This window comes from Sorex araneus, chromosome 2, assembly GCF_027595985.1.
Source record: "Sorex araneus isolate mSorAra2 chromosome 2, mSorAra2.pri, whole genome shotgun sequence".
Classification (NCBI taxonomy): Eukaryota; Metazoa; Chordata; class Mammalia; order Eulipotyphla; family Soricidae; genus Sorex; species Sorex araneus.
In genome coordinates, this window is record NC_073303.1 from 312,427,896 (window position 1) to 312,448,958 (window position 21,063).

General features: G+C 36.8%; 1 protein-coding gene across 6 annotated transcripts in view; it reads left to right on the forward strand.

Annotated features, from left to right (window-relative positions):
- The window catches only part of PDCD10 (programmed cell death 10), a 55,737-nt gene that overhangs the window by 9,942 nt on the left and 24,732 nt on the right, over nt 1–21,063 (forward strand). For 2 of the 6 annotated variants that reach the window (XM_055129175.1, XM_055129174.1), the window contains exons 2-3: nt 6,928–7,136; nt 16,809–16,862. In XM_055129175.1, coding sequence (XP_054985150.1) covers nt 7,041–7,136; nt 16,809–16,862 — 150 coding nt within the window. In that variant the 5' untranslated portion in view covers nt 6,928–7,040. The remainder of the gene's footprint in view (nt 1–6,927; nt 7,137–16,808; nt 16,863–21,063) is intronic. The other 4 variants (XM_055129177.1, XM_055129176.1, XM_055129178.1 and 1 more) reach the window with 2 other exon arrangements.

The following is a 21,063-nucleotide window of genomic DNA, read 5'->3' on the forward strand; positions in this document are numbered from 1 at the left end:
ATCTGATCTATTAAAATTGCTTTTATATATAATATATATATAATTTTATAAAGTAGTTCACAATATTTGATTACATTTAGTATTCGAACACCAGTTCCACCACCGTAACACCTTCCTACCACTGTATTTGGATGTTTCCATCCAGAACCCCAACCCTGCCCCAAAGCAGAACTGAAATAATATATTTTGTATTGTTTGTTATGAATAAACTGCTGAAAATGCTCCCAAAAAACTTTCCTTAGAGGAGAGTGTGTGAAGATTTTTGTATTTCACCCAGGGGTCATTAAGCCCTCCTATAAGAGATTACATGTTGTTAAGGGTTGAGCCTTGTATGCTTTTAATATGTATATATATATATATATAAACACTAAATATTGGTAAAATGTATTGCCCTCTAAGATTGGTTGCCTTTTACTTTAAACCCATCAATTGTGGTGCGTACTCTTGGAGTATGTGTGGTGTGAGGTATGTGATGTCTCGGCCACGCTGTCCAGGGGATAAGTTTACTGTGGGTAACATTCAGCCCAAGCCTGTGGAGAGCAGCCGTGAGCATGGCGGTGGTGGAGTTCTGGAGGTTTTCAGTTGCCTGGGCTGGGCCCCTTGAGGCAGGGAGGGACTTGACTCCCGCCCCCTCCGTGGAGCCCCAAATGAAACAGCCTGGCTATGGCAGTGCCTTGTTGTGTTGTAGTCTCTTCAAGAGAGAAGGACAGTGAGTCTCTGGATTGTGGCTGTTGATGAGATTATCTGGCATCAGCCAGAGGTGGTTTGTGGGTGTTTCCGGAAATGTGGGGGGACATGGGCTGAGGTCACCCATTTCCAAGGGATCCCTTTTTTGGGGGCTTGGAATACTGTATGGGGTTCTGGGGGTCGAACCTGGTTCAGCCCTAACTGCTTTAGTATTGCTCTGGCCTGGGTGAACCTTTTTAAGTTAAATGTTACCCTCTTTGTGGGAGGAAATTAAAGGATAAGAATTAAGGATCACTTGAGGGGGATTAAGCACTGGATATGAATGACTGTGAAGAACAGTGCAAATAGAGCTGCCTGCACTTGTTTTAATGTTTACTTGGGAATCTTCTTTTCTGCCCAGGAGGTGCTTATAGTAGTACAAAGGATTTTACTTTTCCATTCCTTTATTTTAAGTAGCCTTGACTCTTATTCTCTCTCGACTAGTGCCACTGTTCTAGGAAATGCGTATTTTAAGCCAGGAATGTAGTTCTTTTGTAAGTATAAAACTAATATTGAGTGGTTGGGCAGGGCAGGGCAAAAACTTCTAGGACTAGAATTTGGTAATGGAATGACTAAGAACCTGCTTTTGAAACCTCCTTGAACTAAGCAATAATTGTTTCAAGCACAGCAAAATATTCAAAATTAATGTTATTTTGAATATTTAAGAAGATAAGGGTTAGTTTATGCATTAATGCCTGCTTATATTGTGTTAATATTCATGTATAAGGATATTTTTGAAGAAAAGATTATTGAAAAATATCTTTTGTCTAAATAGCATTTCTATTTTTTTTTTCATAATTCTGTAGATGCAGACTGTTAGAAACTAAGCATATTTTTAAGGTGAAGACTTTTCTTCCAAAGCACATTTGAAGTGGGAAGCTAGATTTTTCTGCTGTGTTCCCACCAATTCTACATTAAAATTTCATTTATTTGCTAGCAATTGTCACTCCAGGCAATATTTTGGACTTTGGTTTCTGTTATAAACATAGAGGTAAATGAGGTGGCATTTTAAGACTTTTACTGATTTGGAATTTGTAATTGGCAAAACTATAAAAACTGATATCCCCTTGAGTACTAAAGCTCTGTTAATGTTTTGCCTACCAGGCCTGGGCCTGGTAACACCCATCCGGGAAGGAAAGAACCTTAAGGAACAGAGACATGGCTGCAGCTGGTTCTTTAGATTCAAAGCAGGCTGGTGCTTCAGAGTAATTACAGGTTGTTCATTGAACTAGTTCAGTTGTTTTGGTTTTGTTTATTTTGGATTTTGGTTTGGGGTCATACCTGGTGGTGCTCTGGGCTTACTCTGACTCTGTGCTCATGGATCACTCCTGGAGGGGATCATGGGACTATTTAGGGTACCAGGGATCAAGTCCAAGTCATCCACATGCAAGCCAAGTACCCTGCTCACTGTACTCTCTCTCCAGCCCTGTCAGTTATTGAACTATTTCAGAAGAAACATGGAAGGGATCACTAAGTATATTTTAACTTGAAATTGGAGGACAGTTTAATATTTTAAGAACCCTTCTTGGAATTATAATTCATGTAATTTCCATTTCATGTAAGCATCAATGAAACAATAGTGGCCTCAGTTTTTTAATGTATTCTGAAAAGTTGTTAATTGATTTTTTTATTTTTATAAAGTTGTTAACAATAATTCATTACATTTAATATCCAACACCAGTCCCAACACTGTTGCACCTTCTACCACTGTAAGAGGAAAGTGTGGGAAGATGTATTTTTTTTCTTGCAGCCATTAAGCCCTTGTGTAAGAGATTACTGACATGTTTGTTTAAGCCAAATAAATGTTGTGCGCTACTCTTGGTACAACAGTGGTGTAGAGTATGAAAGGTTCAGGAATTCTAAAATTTAGAATACAATTATAGAGCAGATTAACTCAGGGGTGAGGCCTACGTTGCTCTCTTCCAGGAACTTCATTTCTGAGTCTCTGGATAATGGCCATTGATGAGATTCTGTGGCGCCAGGGACACTTTGTGGGTGTGACTGCTAAACTACTGGTAAACTTGGGAGATGTGGGGAGGAGGCCCAGTCCCTCTCCAAGCAACCTTGGAGATTTCAGTCATGCATCCCACATACCTGGCCTTGTAAATTGATTCTTTGCAGCATTTCCCATAGGTATGCTGTTAAAATGTTGCAAATTGAATTTCTATCACCACCTGTTTAGGTCATAATACTGCTATAGTGTTTTTATTTCAGGTAAGTATTCAACTACTTACTATAGTTCTAAGGAAAGGGGAAGAAAAGATTCATATGTATGTATATAACACATAAAATGCAAAAGACATTTTTGAAATTAGATAATTTGGGGGGGGCTTTGTTTGGGGCCACATCACTCCTGGCAGTGCCTGGGGTACCGTATGCAGTATATGGAAATGAACCCAGGTTGGCTGCTTTCAAGACAGGCACCTTATTTGCTGTATTGTCACTCTATCCCCATGAATTGCAAGTAGCTTAAGGGAAATTTTGAAATTTTTTCTGATGTGTTCAATGATACTTATTAAATGCTGCCCGTCTGTTTATTTATTCATTTTTAATTTATGATCCCTTGAGCACACCAAGAGTGATCCATGAGCCCAGAACCATGTGTAAGTTCTGAGCACAGCAGGGTGAGGCCCAACACTCCACCCCCAATTAAAATTAAAGAGTATTTGGATAGCTTCTTAGAGTAGCTAGGTAGATATAAGCAGGAATCTGAAAGTGTGTACAACCATTTTACTGCTTCCTTTACCATAGCTTGTCTGTATATGTGCAAGGAAAGGTACATTAGTCCAAAACAATAAAACCGTGAAGACCCAGTTAGGCTGTGTATGCTTTTAATGTTACTCCTTTTAAAAATTATTTTTATTTGGGGGCTTCCCAGATAGTGCTGAAAGTTCTCAGGGGTATCTCACCTGCCAGTACTCAGTAAACTAGACTTGGTTTGGACAGGAAAGTGCCCCTGCTGGAGCCTAGGTGCTGCTAGGTGCTGCCCAGTCCCAGCAGGACATCTCAGAGTTCTCGGGCACACTGGGCTAACATTTGGCTATATCAGGGACCCACTCGGTTCTGGAGCTTGAACTTGGGATCCTAAACATTTAAGGCATGTGTTTCAGGCCTTTCAGCAGTCTCCTCAGCCCATTTTACCTCATCTTTTTTTCCGGGGTTGGGGCAGAGGGTGGACCACATTAAGCTGGTGGTCAGGGCTTACTTCTGGCACTGCGCTCAGGAAACAGTCCTGGAAGTGCTGGGGTGTTAGGGATTGAACCCCAGCTGGCTGCATGCAAGGTGGATGCCTTAACTGTTCATCTCAGGTTGGTAAAAGTTTCTTTCACCAGATCTCCTTCTTTAATAAATGACACTATTCTTTGGGTGTTATTTTGACCTCATCAATAAATCAGTTTTTAAGTTATTGTGAAGTTCTAGAGCTTTTAAGACTGTTGATCAAGTGTGATAGCTCTTAAAGTAAGTTTATGTTGTTGATCGTGTATTACTAGTTTCTCACTGCTGTTTTCCCTTAATTTAGTACCTTCTGTACTCTTTGCTGGTGTTGACAGCCATTGTTTAGATTTAGCATTTAAAACACACCACTGCATTTTTCTTTATTTATTTTTTTCTTTTTGGGTCACACCCGGCAATGCACAGGGGTTACTTTTGGCTCTGCACTCAGGAATTACTCCTGGCAGTGCTCAGGGGACTATATGGAATGCTGGGATTTGAACCTGGGTTGGCTGAGTGCAAAGCAAATGACCTACTCGCTGTGCTGTCGCTCCAGCCCCTCACCACTGCATTTTAGCTCTCTTTCTTTGTTCCATGTTCATTATGAAAAACCATTCACAGTTTTTATCAAAATGGAAAAAGTAAACTAGAAAATGACTGGGTAAGCAGCTAAATAGAAACCACAGAACTACAATTGATTTTTATTCACCTCTTTTTATTCAGGTATTATCTCTTACACCAGATCTCTTAAGGTTTCCCTTCTTTATCCTCTTTTCCTCTTTTTGTTTGTGCTGTGATTAAACAGTTTACTTATTTCAAATCAGACGATTTTATTGAGTAATGATTTTCTTTCTGCCCTGTAGACTCAAACTTGGGATTTGATTGCTCTTTTTATTTTTAAAAATGTTTGGTTCTGTGATGTGCTATCATGTTAGAGAATATTGCAGCTTAGAAAAACGATAACCTAACTTCCAGAAATTGTACTAATTGATTTTAGTAGCTCATTTGATTGGCAGGGGTATGGAAGGATATAGAAGTAGCTCTCAGATGGGATAGGTCCTTTAAACTTTGTGTGCTCCAAGACTGAGAGTTTATTCTTTTCAGTTGCTAAGGTTTTTTACTATTTGGTCCAGATAAATTTTTAGGATTCTTATTTTATCTCATTTATTCTGTTTAGTGCACTCCTACTTAGTAGATGCTATATGTACGTTTATTCAATGAATGTATAACTATTTCAGGGTATCTTTTCAGGTAAATGAGCTAATGTTTTTCATTTCATTTTAAACTTTTTTTTTTTTGGTTATGTGGTTCATACATTTAATTCCGAGTTCTGGAGTGACATCAACTTGTGAGATCTTACAGAAGTTATTTACTACCTCAGCATAATTTCTCCACAGTGGGGGTCAAGATGTTGACTTTTGATTATACCCAGAGGTACTGCTTCCAGTTCAGTGCTTGGAAAATACATCTAGAGGTGCTGAGACATCTATGCAGATCTGGGGTGTTGGTGGTCTCCTACAGCACAGAACATATACAAAAATTCTTCTGTTATCTCCCCTGCCCCTTAGCATAGTTGTTTTATCTGTAAAATTAAAATGGTGCTTACTAAAACAAATAAGTCACCATGGGGACTAAACCTCATGTTTTTTTTTAACATGAAAATGCTTTCCAACTGCTAGAAATTCAAAATTTACAATTTCATCATTAATGAAAGGCAATTAATACAATTTGGTTTTTCCTAGAAACACTGCTTTTTCTTAGCTTCTCAATGAAAAATTTATTTTACTGTGGAATTCTCGATAATTTAATTCCCAGGTAACCAGATTTTGTTGCATACAGATGCTGAAATTATACCCATTATTGATAATTTTCCCCAAGTCATACATGATAGGATTGCAATGTTATTCCATGGTACATAGATCTCTAGTGTCAAGATGAGTGGGTTTGTGAATCTGAGCTTCATGAAGTGATACCTAATGAGATTCACGATCATGATCATGAAATTTCGTTAATCACCGATTTCTCGGGCGGGCTCAGAAACCTCTCATTTCGTCCTTTCCCCGAGATCTTAGAAGTCCATCTCGACTGGGCCCTCCTAACGATGTTGCACTGGGGGCTCTTCAGCGTCAGGGGAATGAGATCCAGTTTGTTACTGGATTTTGCATATGAATACACCATTAATACACCATGGGAAGCTTGCAAGGCTGTCCCATATGGACAGGAAACTCTCAGAAGATTGCCATTTTCTTCCAGAGGGAGAAGTAGGCTAAAGATATCTCGAGGCCGTTTTGCAGCTGAGCACTTCTGGGAGCTTGCTTTTAAGTCTCTCTCTGGATGTTGGCCGTGGATGGGATTACACACACCTGGGTTCCTCTGCCGGTACCTTCATGCATGAGGCCTGTCCGAACGTGTGGAGAGGGGCCTCGAGAATGGTTGTAGCTAGGTTTTGGTGGTCTTTGGCTGCTGGGAGCTCTGCTCGGGATGAGGAGGGAAGCTGGAGCCCATCCTGTCCGAGGGGTCCCGGGGAAGACAGCCAGGCGTGTGGGCAAGAGACTCTTTGCCATACTGAGATTAGCTATTAGAAAATGCCATTTCTTTAAGTTTTGTGGAGCAAGTAATGTGAAGTAAGTTTGTTACATGCGTGCCAAAGCTGGAGGATGTCAGGGAACCTGGGGACACTGCAGGAGGAAGGAGGATATTGGTGGCGGGATTGGTGTTGACAACCCTGTATGCCTGGAACAACTCTATTATGAACAACTTTGTAAATCATGGTATTTTAATAAAAATAATATGCATATATAACAATTTAAGAAAACAAAAAAGTACAGTTTTTAGTGTGATAGAAAAATGGATGTGTTGTCATTACTTTCTCATAATTATATTTAACAATTTTTTCATAAAAAGGGGGACTCGAAGTAGAAAATGAGTAGCATTTGTATTCTTTTAAAACAATAAATTATTGTTTCTTTTGTTTCCCCCTTTACCCAGGTCAGTATATGTCTTGCCGTATTTTTTTATAACTAAAAAGAGAAGAAATACTGTAGTGAATGAAGATTCCTCTACATTTTAGCACTACTTTTTCTACTGTAGTTGGCTTTTGAATGAGGATGACAATGGAAGAGATGAAGAATGAAGCTGAGACCACTTCTATGGTTTCTATGCCTCTCTATGCAGTCATGTATCCTGTATTTAATGAGGTAAGGAGGTAAATATTTCCTATGTGGTAGCTGCTTTTTTTTTTGCTTCTTGGTTCGCACCTGGCAATGCCCAGAGGTTATTCCTGGCTCTGCACTCAGAAATTACTCCTGGTGGTGCTCGGGGACCATATGGGATGTTGGTGCTCAAACCTGGGTCAGCTGCATGAAAGGCAAATGCCCTATTCGCTTTACTATCCCTCGGCCCCTCTACTATTTCTTGATACCTGCTTCATTTATTTGTTTTGATTGTTCATATAGAAGATATACATATAAATGAAGTCCCTCTCTCTGTTAAGTATTTTGCTAGGGCTAGTATGAAACAGTGTGGGAAAATATATATATATATATAACCTGGAGATATCACTCTCATGGGAAGAGAGATAAACATTGAAAAAAAGAAAAGAGTAAAAGTAATTATGTAAAGCAATAGTTGTGGTAAATGTTATAAGGGTAAAAGAGAATAGTGTGATGACTAGTCATTCACATGCTATACATATGAGAACTTGGATTTATTCCACCACCACCTCCCCTTCTAAAGTAATAGTGTGTTGAATAACGTGACGTGGTCTTTTAGGGTTCATGATAGGCCTCAAGGAAAGAGATACATACTAAGATCTGAAAGTGAGAAATATGATTTACGGACTTGAAAAGTCAGGGATAAGCACATTCTTGATAGGCATAAAAATTCATAGGCATAAAATTTACAGTCATCAGTGACAATATTTTTACTGATGTTAGATGGAAGATTCACTGCTTTATATCTTGAGAGGACTCCTATTCTTTGAATTTTCTAGTGCATATTATTAGTATATTTTGTGCTAAGCTACAGACAATTCTAAGCTGCATGTTTTGTAGATATCACATAGTATGACTGCATGAGGTCATGAATGTGAATTTATTTTTCTGAAATTAACCAGAAACAGAGTACATGTTTCCAAATTCAGTAGCTTCAGATTCTTTGTCTGTTTACGGGGGTTCATTACTGCTGTTTTTTGCTAGTTTGGTTATAAATTAATTATAAATCTATTGATATCTCATTCTTGCTAATGTAACGTGGAAGACTTACTATACCCACTGATTTCTCTCTCTTTTTTTTTTTGTAAAATTTTATTGATAAAGAATAAGATTCCATGTTTCAAAACCATTTCTTGTTGTTTACTAGTATTTATATTTTCTGGTTTTAGTTTTGGGGACAGTAGAACATGATAACTACTCCTTTTTCAACTTTTTCTTTATATTCATTGATTCTTCGATTTGGGGGCCACACCTTGACTTACTCATGGCTCTGTGCTTAGGGATCATTCCTGGTGGGCCTCAGAAACATATTGGAGTGCTGGGGATCAAACTGTATACAAGGCAAGTGCTCTACCCATTGTACTACCATCTTTCCAGCTTTAGAACCACAGACTTAATTGCCATTTTTGTTACTATTTTGTAAGTTCACATCTTACTAAATAGTGTTTGTTTAGTAACCATAAAAGAAAACTTGAACTATCACATGGGTAAAATTTTTTTATATAGACATTCTGGATGTAAGTAGTAACACTAGTATTGTTATGGCTCAATTTTTCTCTTTACTGTTCTATCAGCCTTGTGCTTTTTTTCTATTATGAAGATCATTTCAGCATGCAGGGACAGAGATTTTATCCCTCATATTCTGAGCATTATAATCTGGAAGGGGGAACAATGAAGCAGGCTCCTGGGGTATTACTTCTAGCTGAGTTTTCTCATTTAGTGGAAGATTACAATTATTTTAAGAAGTACTTCAGTCTGTTTAGTAAATATTTACTAAATACCAACCATTTGTTCATTGAGTATTGTACTAGGATATGTAAAGGTGGAGAAGAAAATAGCATTACCATATACTTTTCAAGTCACAGAGAACATATACTTAAGCAAAGAAATTAACTGTTCTTTTACCAGGTATCTGTTTGTAAACAGTTGTCTGTAATCTGTTTTGATGATTTTTATTTGAATTTATTAAGTACTTTAAGAACCATTTGATAGTTCCACTCAGGCTCATGCCTATATGTACTTAATTCAGTGAGATTTTGGAACAAGTTTTGGTATTTTTAAAGTATTTCATGTATTTACTTGAAAGAATGACATTTCACATAGCAGAGCTTTAGTTGTTTTTTTTTTTTTTAATCCTCAGTTAATGAAAAGGAACGAGAAAACTTTTTCTAGCAATTTTACCATTTTTTGCTCATAGAAATATGGATTTATTTTAATCTAAACTTTTAATCTAAAAATGGGTTTATTTTAATCTAAATTTAAGAATTAGTTTGTACTATTCTGGTAAAATGAGATACTGAGATTAACACTGATACATCTTTTCAGTTTATTCACATGTAAAGAAAATTTACTTAAAAGAAAAATAAACAGATGTGAATGGACTGGTAAATTTCTTCCAGAAGTAAAAATAGTAATTCTTTCAAGTGAGACAGGTCTGTAGGTTAATAGCCCTCAGTTACAATTTACGGCCAGATAATACATAGTTTTTTTGAAGAGCTAATTGCTAAAAGTGAAGTTATAAAATGAAACTGTTAAATGTGACAGTCTGAGAGATATACTGCATGTCAAATTCATAGGTACTAATTCTCAAATTGAGAATACTAATCTAACATGGTTTCAGACTTTAAAAAAAAAATCTGTTCTATTTTAAAACAAGTGTTCAGAAAAAAATGGTAGTATAGATTTTCTTTTGTTGTGTTTTCCTTTATTCTTATTTGTTTGGGGGATATTCCCAGTGGTGCTCAGAGACCCTGAGCTGCTTTGAGGTCCTCCCTGGACTGTCCGTAGGGTGCCCGGGATAGAACTGTCCTTACACAGGGACAGCATGCACGCTAGGCCAGCTTCTGGGCCAAGTTTTCTCTTTGCAAGAGATGCAGACTAGGGCTTGTTTAGGAATAGAGTGAAGAAAACAAACAAAAGAAAACCTCTTTCCTTTTAAATGTGTAGTGTTTGGTCAGATGTTGTTCCTCTTGAATTCATCCCATCATCTTACTCGCACTTGAGCTATTTTGAGTTCTTTTTCCATCTTCTGTTGTTTTCCTGGACACTTTCTGCAGCTCATTGTCAAGCTCACTAATTCTGTCTTCGACTGTTGTCATTCTACTGTTGGGGACACCCACTGAGTTTTTCATTTCATCTACCAAATTTTTTATTTGTGACACTTTTGTTTGTAGTTTTTTTATTCCTGCTCTCATTTCCTTCTGTCCATTTCCTTCTTTCTTTCATATCCTCCTGTATTTTATTGGATGTCCGTTCCACTGTTTCTTTGAGCTTATTAAACATCCTCACCATGTTGTCTCTTTTTATCAGAGAGATTATGAGCTGGTATTTCTTGTTGAGGCTCCAGGGCTTTTTTCTTCATCTGCTCCTCTTGGTGGGGATCTGCGCTGTTTCCCATGATGCAGTGGTAGTCTGGAAGTGGTTTGTTGCAGTTCATTGTCAGTGTCTGCCTCTCACTGTTGTGGAGGACTTGGGGGGAGCTCAGAAGATGGTGCTCTCCTTTTTTTCCCTTCAGTTATATTCCCTTCCTCTTTGCTGCTCCTATGACTTGTGTGGGGATTCTCTAGCGCTGATTCAGGGGATTTGTTCTTTGGCCTGTACTTGCTGATACTTTTAAAATTGGGGCTGTACTGATTCTTGTGTTCACCATTATTTTTGTGTTTGGGGGTATGTTGATTGGAATAGGCTCATGGGCTGTTAGCCTAAACTGGTTGCTGTAGCCAGACTGCCCTCATAAGAGTTCGTATAAGAGACCAAGATATTGGTCCAAGATTTCAAATTACTTTACTCATCTTGTAATACAGAGGGAAAAGACAGCATCAAACAAGAAAAACAAACCCTTGGTATTACCAAAACCCTCAGTATTACGAAAATACTGAGATGTTAATTCCTTCCCCAGAGGAAAGGAATCTCGAGGTGGTTTTCTCAGGAGATATCAGGCACCCAGCACACAGAATGGCTCAGCAGAGACTTCCTTCTCCAAAGTTCCTCCATGAAATCCTAGAATACTTCCTCCTTCTTTGTTGTAATGCCACTACCTGAAGACAAATGGTGTTGCTGGGTTTTGTTTGGTCCACGGCAAAATCAAATTCCAAAGGAAGGGCTGTCTCAGTAATTGTAGGTAGGCCCCATATCTAGATAAATCTTTACATACTGATCTGTTTGGTTAGAAAGAATAAAATGCTAGCTTGTTACCTGACTTTTCTCATATTAATGTAATATCTTAAAGATATCTAACATTACTACTCTTTAAATATGAATTTTTCTGTAAATCTATCTCGGGGATCTTTAGTTCAACTCAGTTTTTTCTTTGCCTTGTAGATTTAAAAAAAAAAATGGCTATAAAGTGAATCTTAGAGAAAATAGTACCACTGTGGGGATGGACATTTTACTTGAAACTTGGTGATTAAATTTTTTTTACAGTGTATTCTGAATTTAAAATCTTATAAGCGTTCTTGCCATAATAGTAATTATAGAGTCTACAAATAACCTTGTAAAACAGATTGTTGTTGTATAGGACATCCTTATATCTAGAGACATTTCAGTGCAGCTTTTCTAGTTCAGGAGGCAATGTTATTGAAGGAATTCTGGGACTTGGTGCTTGCTAAACTTAATGCAGTTGCTAAGATAGCTGAGAAGGTGTAGACTTCTTGTTTAATCAGTTGCTGCAGTGTTCAGAGTCCAAGTATCTTGTATGTGTTGTAAATGTAGTGTGAAATAGGTCTCCTGGTTGCATTATGAAATGAGTTACTAGAAAGATCAAGCTAAGTCTTATATCAGGTTCTCATGTGTTGTATCATTTCTTTTTGAGGAAAAGTGTGATGTAGTTCAGTACTTCGTATCAGAAAAAAAAATGACGTGACTTCTTTTTTATGACCTTTAAGATGAATTATTTTAAGGCACAGCATAATTTCTGAATATGTATTTATTGTATGTGCATATGATTTGTAGCTCAGTACAGAAATAACAAGCTTGTAACAAAATAGGATTTTAGACTATCAAAGTTACATGCTTGGGGTTGGAGTGATAGCACAGCGGGTTGGCCATTTTCCTTGCACACTGGCCAACCCAGGTTTGATTCCCAACATCCCATATGGTCCCCTGAGCACCGCCAGGGGTAATTCCTGAGTGCAGAGCCGGGAGTAACCCCTGTGCATCGCCAGGTGTGACCCAAAAAAGAAAAAAAAAGTTACATGCTTGTTTATTCATAAATCAGAAAGCATACTTCTTAATATGTTTTAGTATCCATCTCTTTCTTAATAGGTATCAAGAGCAGCTATTTCTGCCTGATCTCGAGATACGTAACTCTCAGTTTTTTCCAGTAAGCACATGAAATCCTAGAATACTTCTCCAGTTTTGTTTACCTACCCTATCTCTTTTTGCCTATTAAAAAATAGAATCAAGACATGGCTCTGTTTGGGCCCTGTGGTGCCAGGTACCACTATGGCCACACCAGACCATACTCAAAAAGTATGTAGATCCAGCGATGGAAAGTGGGTTCCATACATTCGTGCATGTATCCCAGCCACTGTACTAGTTCTTCACTTTTCCTCCTTTAAAAAATTTGGGTTTAAGCAGCTAGACAATCTAGTATAGGAATGTACTTAAACTTCGGAGGGAGGAGTATAATAGAGGAGTGCTATATAGGATAATAATTAGATATTAAGTTTAAAAAGTATTTTTAATAAATGATCCAGAGTGCATTAAAATGCTTTCAGGTCTGAATTGATACAGGGGTTAAGACAATTGCTTGCATACCATCAATCCTTTTGTCCTAGTCTCTTAATGTAACAGAATATTCCCTTTTCAGGTTCAAAATACAGTGTATGCATTCTCACTTACTACTAAGGAGATGTTTGCATGACTTAGAAGTGATTCTGCATTTGATTTCCAAACGATTTCTCCCAAACTTAACAGATGTCTGAACTCAATAGTAAAGGTGTTAGAAGCAAAATGGGAAATCTTTCCTATTTTAACCTAACTTATAAAATCATTTCACTCCTGTATGCTAATCATGAAGAGATCAAAGAAATGGGAGAACTGCCAAACTCTTCAAGGACCTGTTCAGATCTCTTCTTCATATAAACTTCCCTTTCTGTAGCTCAAATTGTTTCTGCCAGTTTTCAAGCAGCTGCTTCCTTAAAGTGATCTGATGGGGAAACTGGATCTTATAATCTGGTTTCTTTGTGTCTATAACACTAACTTACACATGGCTAAAGTCAAGAATTTGGTTCTTAAGTAGTTAAGGCAGTTGAATTGATGAAATAGATTTCAGTCTAGGAAGGGATGAATACAGGGAGTCAAAGTAACATGAGTGATTTGTGCACAGATAATAGAACTCATACAGATCAGGTGTAAATTTTGTCTGTGATGTAGTAGTTAAATTGGGGAAAATTATGCAAACAAAGTTTATTTCTTGTAAAATAGAAATAATGACAGATTTGTTGTATGGATTTGAAGCATTCTATAAAATTTTTCAAATAACAAAACAGTGCTGACTTAAATTTAAAACAATATATATGTCTACAAAAATCCATATGGTTGCTTGGTCATTGATACTTGTTACTAGAATATTGCTGAAATATGATGGCAGTCATGATTGGAACCAGTAGGGTGAACATGGGTTTATTAAAAAATTGTGTATCACAAGAGACATACCTTAAAAGGAAACATTTTAAAAATAGGGAATAAAAGTAGGTCCTGTTGTGAAATTATAAAGGTATTCAATAACTATTTAGATGAGAACATTGATGAGATTAAGTACTACTCAAAGCGTGCATTTGTGACCTTTTGACTAATAAAGCCTGGCCATTCAGACTATCATATGAGTAATGAAACCCAGTTGAGTTTATTACAGGATAAATATATACATACATGTAGTTTCAAAAAATGACTTCCAGCAGAGTTCTGCCAAGTGTTTTTTCTACTCACTTTATAATGTCAAACATCTCCCTTTCTTTTTTAAAGTACACTTGTGTAAACAATCTAGAAATCTAGAGATTTTAATGACTGTTAGCTAACTTTATTCTTCATTGAGTTTTTCTGCCTCTCTTTCCTTACCTTAATTTTTCACATACCAGTCAGGACAGTACAGGATGAGTTAATAATGCTGATATTGGTGAACTTACATTTGACTCAGACCTTTGACTTGTTGAAAGAGGTCAGAGTGGGGTGTTAACCCAAATAAGGAAATGGATTTCTGTTAGGAGGAAACACTCATGCTATCTGCGCCGCCTTCACGTTACAAGAACTTAAGTTCAAGGGTCCCGAGATAGCACGGTGGGTAAGATGCTTGCCTTGAATATGGCTGACCTGCATTCGATCCCCAGCACCATATATATCCCATCCCCCTCCTCCTCAAAGGTCTGTATTATTGTTAACTTTAATCTTAAGACTTAACTATAACTGAGAGAACTAAGAGAAGAAAGTATTTCGTTTATAAACTTATATAGTGGCTGCTTTGCTGTATTTCCCTACCTCGGGCCCTTGTGTCTTCCCTTTACCTACCAGGGCAGTGAGTGTTACATCTTACAAGATTTGTAGAAAACTAGTTCAAAATTAGATAGTTTATTGTTTTTTTTTTTTTAGAGGTAAATTATCCTGGTAGGTTTAGTTTAGTTTCTCTTCCCGTATGTTTATATCATGTCTGTGTGAAAACTTATTTCCTCAAGGGATTTTATACACACACACACACACACACACACACACAATCTATCTGACAGATAAATCACATGATCATAAGATTTTGGCAAAATACTTGTATAAAAATTTCTGAAGAGTTATTACATGATAAAGTGCTCTACATCACTAATCATTAGGCAGATGCAAGTCAAAATAACAGTGAGATGTCATCTCACGCCACAGACTGGCATGCACCCAAGTGAACAAGAATAATCAGTGCTGGCGTGGATATGGGGAGAAAGGGACCTTCCTTCATTGCCAATGGGAATGCCAATTGATCCAGCCTTCTTAGAAAATAATATGGACATTGCTCATGAGACTAGAAACTGAGCTCCAATTTGACTCAGTAGTACAATTTCTGGGAATATACCCTGTGGGGTCAGAAACATAGCAGAAAACACCATCTGCACCTGTATGTTCACTGCAGAATTACTCATAATAGTTAGAATCTGGAAACAACATGAGTGCATGAGAACAGACAACTGGAAAAAGAAACTATGGTACATCTACGCAATGGAATACTACACAGCTGTTAGGAAAAGTGAAGTCATGAAGTTTACCTATAAATGAACAGACTTGGAGAGTGAAATGAATCAGAGGAGAGGGACAGATACAGAATGACTAAATATATTTGTGTGATATATGAAAAAGTAAAAGTATGAAACTGATATCCATGGCCAGGGAAAACAGGACAGGAGGACAGGTCTATGGTTGGTCAGTGGTGTGGAAGATGGAAAGTAGTTAAGATATAGGAGGGTCCATTATGATAATGCTAGTTGGAAATGATCACTCTGGACAAGAACTGGGTGTTGAAAACAGGTAACGGGATATACCTGGTAATGTGTCAGTATCTGTATCGCAAACCATAATGCCTAAAATAGAGAAAGAAAGAGAAGAGAGGTGTCTGCCATTGAGGCAGGCCGGGTTGAGGAGTGGCTTGAAGGGGTGGGAGGAAAACTGGGGACACCAGTCCTGGGAAATTACACTGGTGGTTGGATGGGTGTTGGAACATTTTATGACTGAAACGCAATCACGATCAATTTTGTAGTACTGTATCACGGTGATTCAGTTTTTAAAAAGTTATTATATTGATTATTAAAGAGAAAAAAGTTTTAAGTTACTACAGTGTCTTTGAACATTTTAGTACTATACTCTACTAAAGGTGCATGCAGCTATTTACTGAATTAACTCGTCAAGTCCTTGAGAACTAGAGATCTGATTTTAAAATTTTTAGTCTGTCAGTTGACTCTTCAATGAATGGGGTTAATTTTATAAAATTGGATGTCTTCGTGACTCACTGAAAAGTTAATTACAAAAGTGTATAGTAAAGATATTTATCTGACAGATTTGTAGACTTCAGACATTTGACTTTTAAAAGCATTTGATTCAGTGGTTAGATATTTTTCAGTTTTAATAAAAGAGAAAATGTATAAGTATGTCTAGGATTAGATGCTTTACAGTCTTCAATTTACTATCAAACCTTTTATCAGTGTTGTTTGTTAATAAATCTCAGCTTAATCCTGACTGAGGTATTGAAAAGAAGTTATAAAGGATTAATGTTATAGATACAAAGAAATTTGAGTAGTATTTTTTGTGTGTGTGCTAATAATTTTATTTTCAGAACACATATGTAACTTGGTTTGCCATGTATTTGCACCAGAGCATTGGGAGTTTAACCTTGAACCTGTATTCAGTAATTCAGATACTCATTTTTTTTTCTGTAGAACTTACATTATTTTACATTTTGCTCTGATTTTAAGTAAATCTAAGGATGTATTTTTTTTTTAAATAAAGAACTATACCTTAATTACGGTTTCTAAAGAAAATTTCAGATACTCTAAGAATTGTGATTTCTAACTGGAAGTGTTTTTGTTATGTGACTACAACATTAGTGGTGTTAATGATGGTAAAATATCAAAAACATGCTTTTTCTCAAGTAAAATAGATATTAATAAAGATTTAAAATTTTTATTGTAGCTAGAACGAGTAAATTTGTCTGCAGCTCAGACACTGAGAGCAGCTTTTATTAAGGTAAGCACAATACTCTTCTGATTATTAAAATGAATGTTATCTTTAAATATGTATATATTATGTGATAACTACAAATTTACTTTCTGTGAAAACTGTTCACCTATTCTGTGTCTGTTTCATTGTTCACTGTAAAGATTAAAACTTGTAAAGTAAGCTGGAATAAATGCTCTTTCCTTAGCTTTATTTACTTTGAATCACTTACTTTAGATTCTGTGTTGGAGTGTTTTCTGACTTTAGAGCATGTTGTCAAATTCTTACTGTTACCTGACTTGTTAAAAGAACTTATGTGAAATCATAATATGGAAAATTTTTCTTATTATGGAGCATAACAATATTTTCAAGTGGGAAAATAAGACAAAAATCTATATATGTAGGAGTAAAGGCTGTTTTTTAACATAGTTAAGTCACTGAGAATAAATTTTCCATTGTCTGGAGATTGTGCTGCTCCATTGATGATCACTTGCCACGTGTTTGTGTTTTAAGCACTAATGAGTTGACTACTGCAAATTGAGTTGTACCTTAGAGTATTAAATGCTTTCTATACTTTGAAAACTTAGTGCAAGGAAAAGAATGTAAAATTGGATATTAGAGAAAATGAGAAATACTATCAGTAGATATATGCACAAATATGTGTATGCTTATGTTTTATGCTATGCTTATGAATACTAACAGAAGTTTGGGAAATGTTGAATAGCAGTCAAAAGGGACTGTGCATCCATGCAGGGTAACGTTTCCCAGCCACTAAGAGGAACTAGGCAATATTCTTATCTGGGAACAGAGAAACAAGGTATAAAATCACTTGTGAAATGTTACTATTTATTTAAATATGTTCATTTATTTAGAGGATTTTTATGGAAAGATCACAGGAGCGTGATGGCAGTTGATTTAGTAGATCCTTAAGGGAATATTTGGCCCTCAGTATAAGTCCTGAAAAATCTTGATCACTTTTTACATAACTGAACAGATCCACAGACTTCTCATAGCTGCCCAAGTTCTGTCTGCCATGTTGTAATGTGCTCGAATGATACTTTTGTATTCAATAAGAGTAATGTTTACCATATTCAAATGACTTCATAATAAAAAGATTTCCCATCCCTGCCTTAAGGTAGTTGAGACTTTTATTGTATATTCTTTTACAGCTTTTAATATATCACTAAGTATATATAAAAATCAGTTTCTGGAATGCAGTAAGTAATCTGGCAAGATTATTGTTAGTTATTGTCACCTGTAAAGAATATACAAAGTGGTCTCGAGTTTATAAACTGTTAAATGGCATAGACTCAAAAAGAACTGAGAAGTTTCATATTGTTTGATAAGAGTATATTTTAAATGTACTCTTAAGGTAATTTTCTCTTTTTTTGTTGGTCACTAAAATGTTAGAAATTGCATAAGCTTATTTTTATTTGTAGGTTGCAGTATGTTTCTATTGAACAGTCGAGCTCTACATATCGGTTTCCAGTTGTTCCTGTAGATTTACTTAATCTTTATTGAAGTTTAAATTATAAACCCATCCAGTTTAATTTCTTTGCTTGCTAAACATTAGTATTGATATCATTTCTGGTTAGTAGCATGTATACTGTTTTTAGATATCTTACCCTCCACCACAAGAATTTTTGTTATGAGTATTGGATCAAAGCTATTTCTGATATGCTTAATATTCAGAAATATATTTCTTGTTTATACATTCAGATCAACTTTATTACATCCTTTCAAATCCTTGGGTTAATTTAAGCAGCCATTATATTTTTGCCTTTGTCTTTTACTGTTATTGAGATTGTGAAATAAGTATGTTTAGCATGATTAAGACATGATAGGAACACTTTGAAGCATCTTTGTGGTAGAAACAAAGAGGAAAAATGTACCCATTGCACCAATATTGTATCAATAAGGCAAAGCTTAGTTCTTCAGCTTTTTTAACACCAAGAATACAAGTTCTTCCACATTTGAAATTCCAAAATTTTCATTAACAGGTCCTTTCTAAAGCAGTTCTTAGTATTCAGTAGCATTCCTGAAAGATTAATGAATTTTCTGAAGCTTTCTCTTTTCAATGAAATTTTTCTTGATTTTTATTAGTTTTGCATTGATTTATGATTTTTTAGTTTGTTAGTTTCAGATTGCTCAGATGGACTGGAGCAATAGCACAGCGGGTAGGGTATTTGCTTTGCAAGCGGCCCACCCAGGTTTAATTCCTCTGTCCCCCTCAGAGAGCCCGGCAAGCTACCGAGAGTATCCCGCACACACGGCAAAGCCTGGCAAGCTACCCGTGGCATATTTGATATACCAAAAACAGTAACAAGTTTCACAGTGGAGATGTTACTGGTGCCCTCTTGAGCAAATCAGTGAACCACAGAACGACAGTGCTACAGTGCTAGTTGCAGATGAATTTAAAGGAGGCATTTATATAATATATATGTAATATATATACGATTTTGTGGGCAGGAGAGAGGTAGATGTTAAGGTGCTTGTCTTTTATAGAACTGACTCTGGTTTGGTCCCGGGCACCATATATGGTACCCTGAGCACTTCAGGAGTGATCCCTGACCCCACAGCCAGAAGGAAGGCCTAAGCACAGTTGAGTGTGTTTCTCACCTAAAGCCCCTCATTCCTCCCCATGCACAATAAATTAACAGACTTTAGAATTACATTCTGTGGGGAAAACAGATGGAGTCTTTGGTGTAAGGACTAGTGCATTTTGTTGTCACTGCTGATAGAGACATTGAATAAAGCTGATTCTTTAAAAATAAACTCTAACCTACACAAAACTTTATCAGAAATATTACTTGACCCATACCACGTTCTGAGATCAGGTATCTCACAATAACCTCAAAGAAGGGTTGCTTTGAGATATTTTAAAGTTTTGAAGAAATGCAGTGATAATCAACATTGTTTTACATTTTTATGAACTACTAGCCTGAGGTAGTTTTGCGTTTCAACATATTTATATTGGACTACATTCCTTTCAGTAATACAATTTTGTGAAGTTGAACTTTAGTTTGTTACTGTGATAAAAGCAGATGTAACAGATAATTAGTGTATGATAGGAAATGAAGGTTCCAGAGTCTAACCTAACTTGAACATTTATGCCTTGTTCAACAGCTGCAGACATTAATAATTAATCATGGTTATTTAAGAATGAGGAAATATTTTCCTTTGATTTTAATTTTTAAAACTACTAAGTTGCTAGTAGGTAAGTACTTAAATTGTTTGAGCCTAACTACTTAATAGACATCATTGTTAGGTGATTCTTTGGAAAACAAGTACATTGAATGAAGATAGTTAGGGACCTTTTGAGATTTCTGAGATGTTCTAGCTTTTGTCAGTTTGTGGCCTCAGACAAACTTGATACTGAGAACATTGTTTTCAGGTTTGCATCATTCATTCATTTCAGCACCTTATTGTAATCTAATCAGAGGTTTTTAGTTTTTTTTATGACTTCTCTGAAAGTGCAGTGTGAATGCTGCTTTGCTTCATAGAATGCACACATGTACACAACAAGAATATGTGCACCCATGGGAGGAGAAGGAGAGAGAGAGGGAGAGCGCTACTTAGTGAAGGGAAATAAATCATTACTAGTTACTAACTACTGACTTAAACTGTATGGTATGTTATCTGCGGCATTTTATAAAATCAATATGATAGCAGTTGTAACCATATTTATATTACTTTTAAAGGTAGCTCTTGTTTTTAGAAAAAAATCTTCTGTCTTGGAACCCAATGATAGTACAGTGTGTTGGGCACATGCCTTGCACACAGCCCACCCAGTTTCCATCCCAGCACCACTCAGGAATTACTCCTGGCGGTGCTCAGAGGACCATATGGGATGCTGGGAATCGAACCCGGGTGGCCGCGTGCAAGGCAAACGCCCTACCCTCTGTGCTATCGCTCCAGCCCAATATATTTAATATTTTTTAGTCCACACTCTTTAGCACTGTCTGTAGCACTGTCCTGTTGTTCATCAGTTTCCTCAAGCAGGCACCAGTAACGTCTGCATTGTGAGACTTGTTGCTGTTTTGGGCATATCCAGTATGCCACGGGTAGTTTGCCATACTCTGCCCTGCGGGCGCGATACTCTTGGTAGCTTACCGGGCTCTTCGAGAGGGACGGAGGAATGAACCTGGCTTGGCCTTGTGCAAGGCGAACTCCCTACCCACTGTGCTATCAATCCAGCCCCCACACTCTTTTAAAGTTTTTGATATTTGAA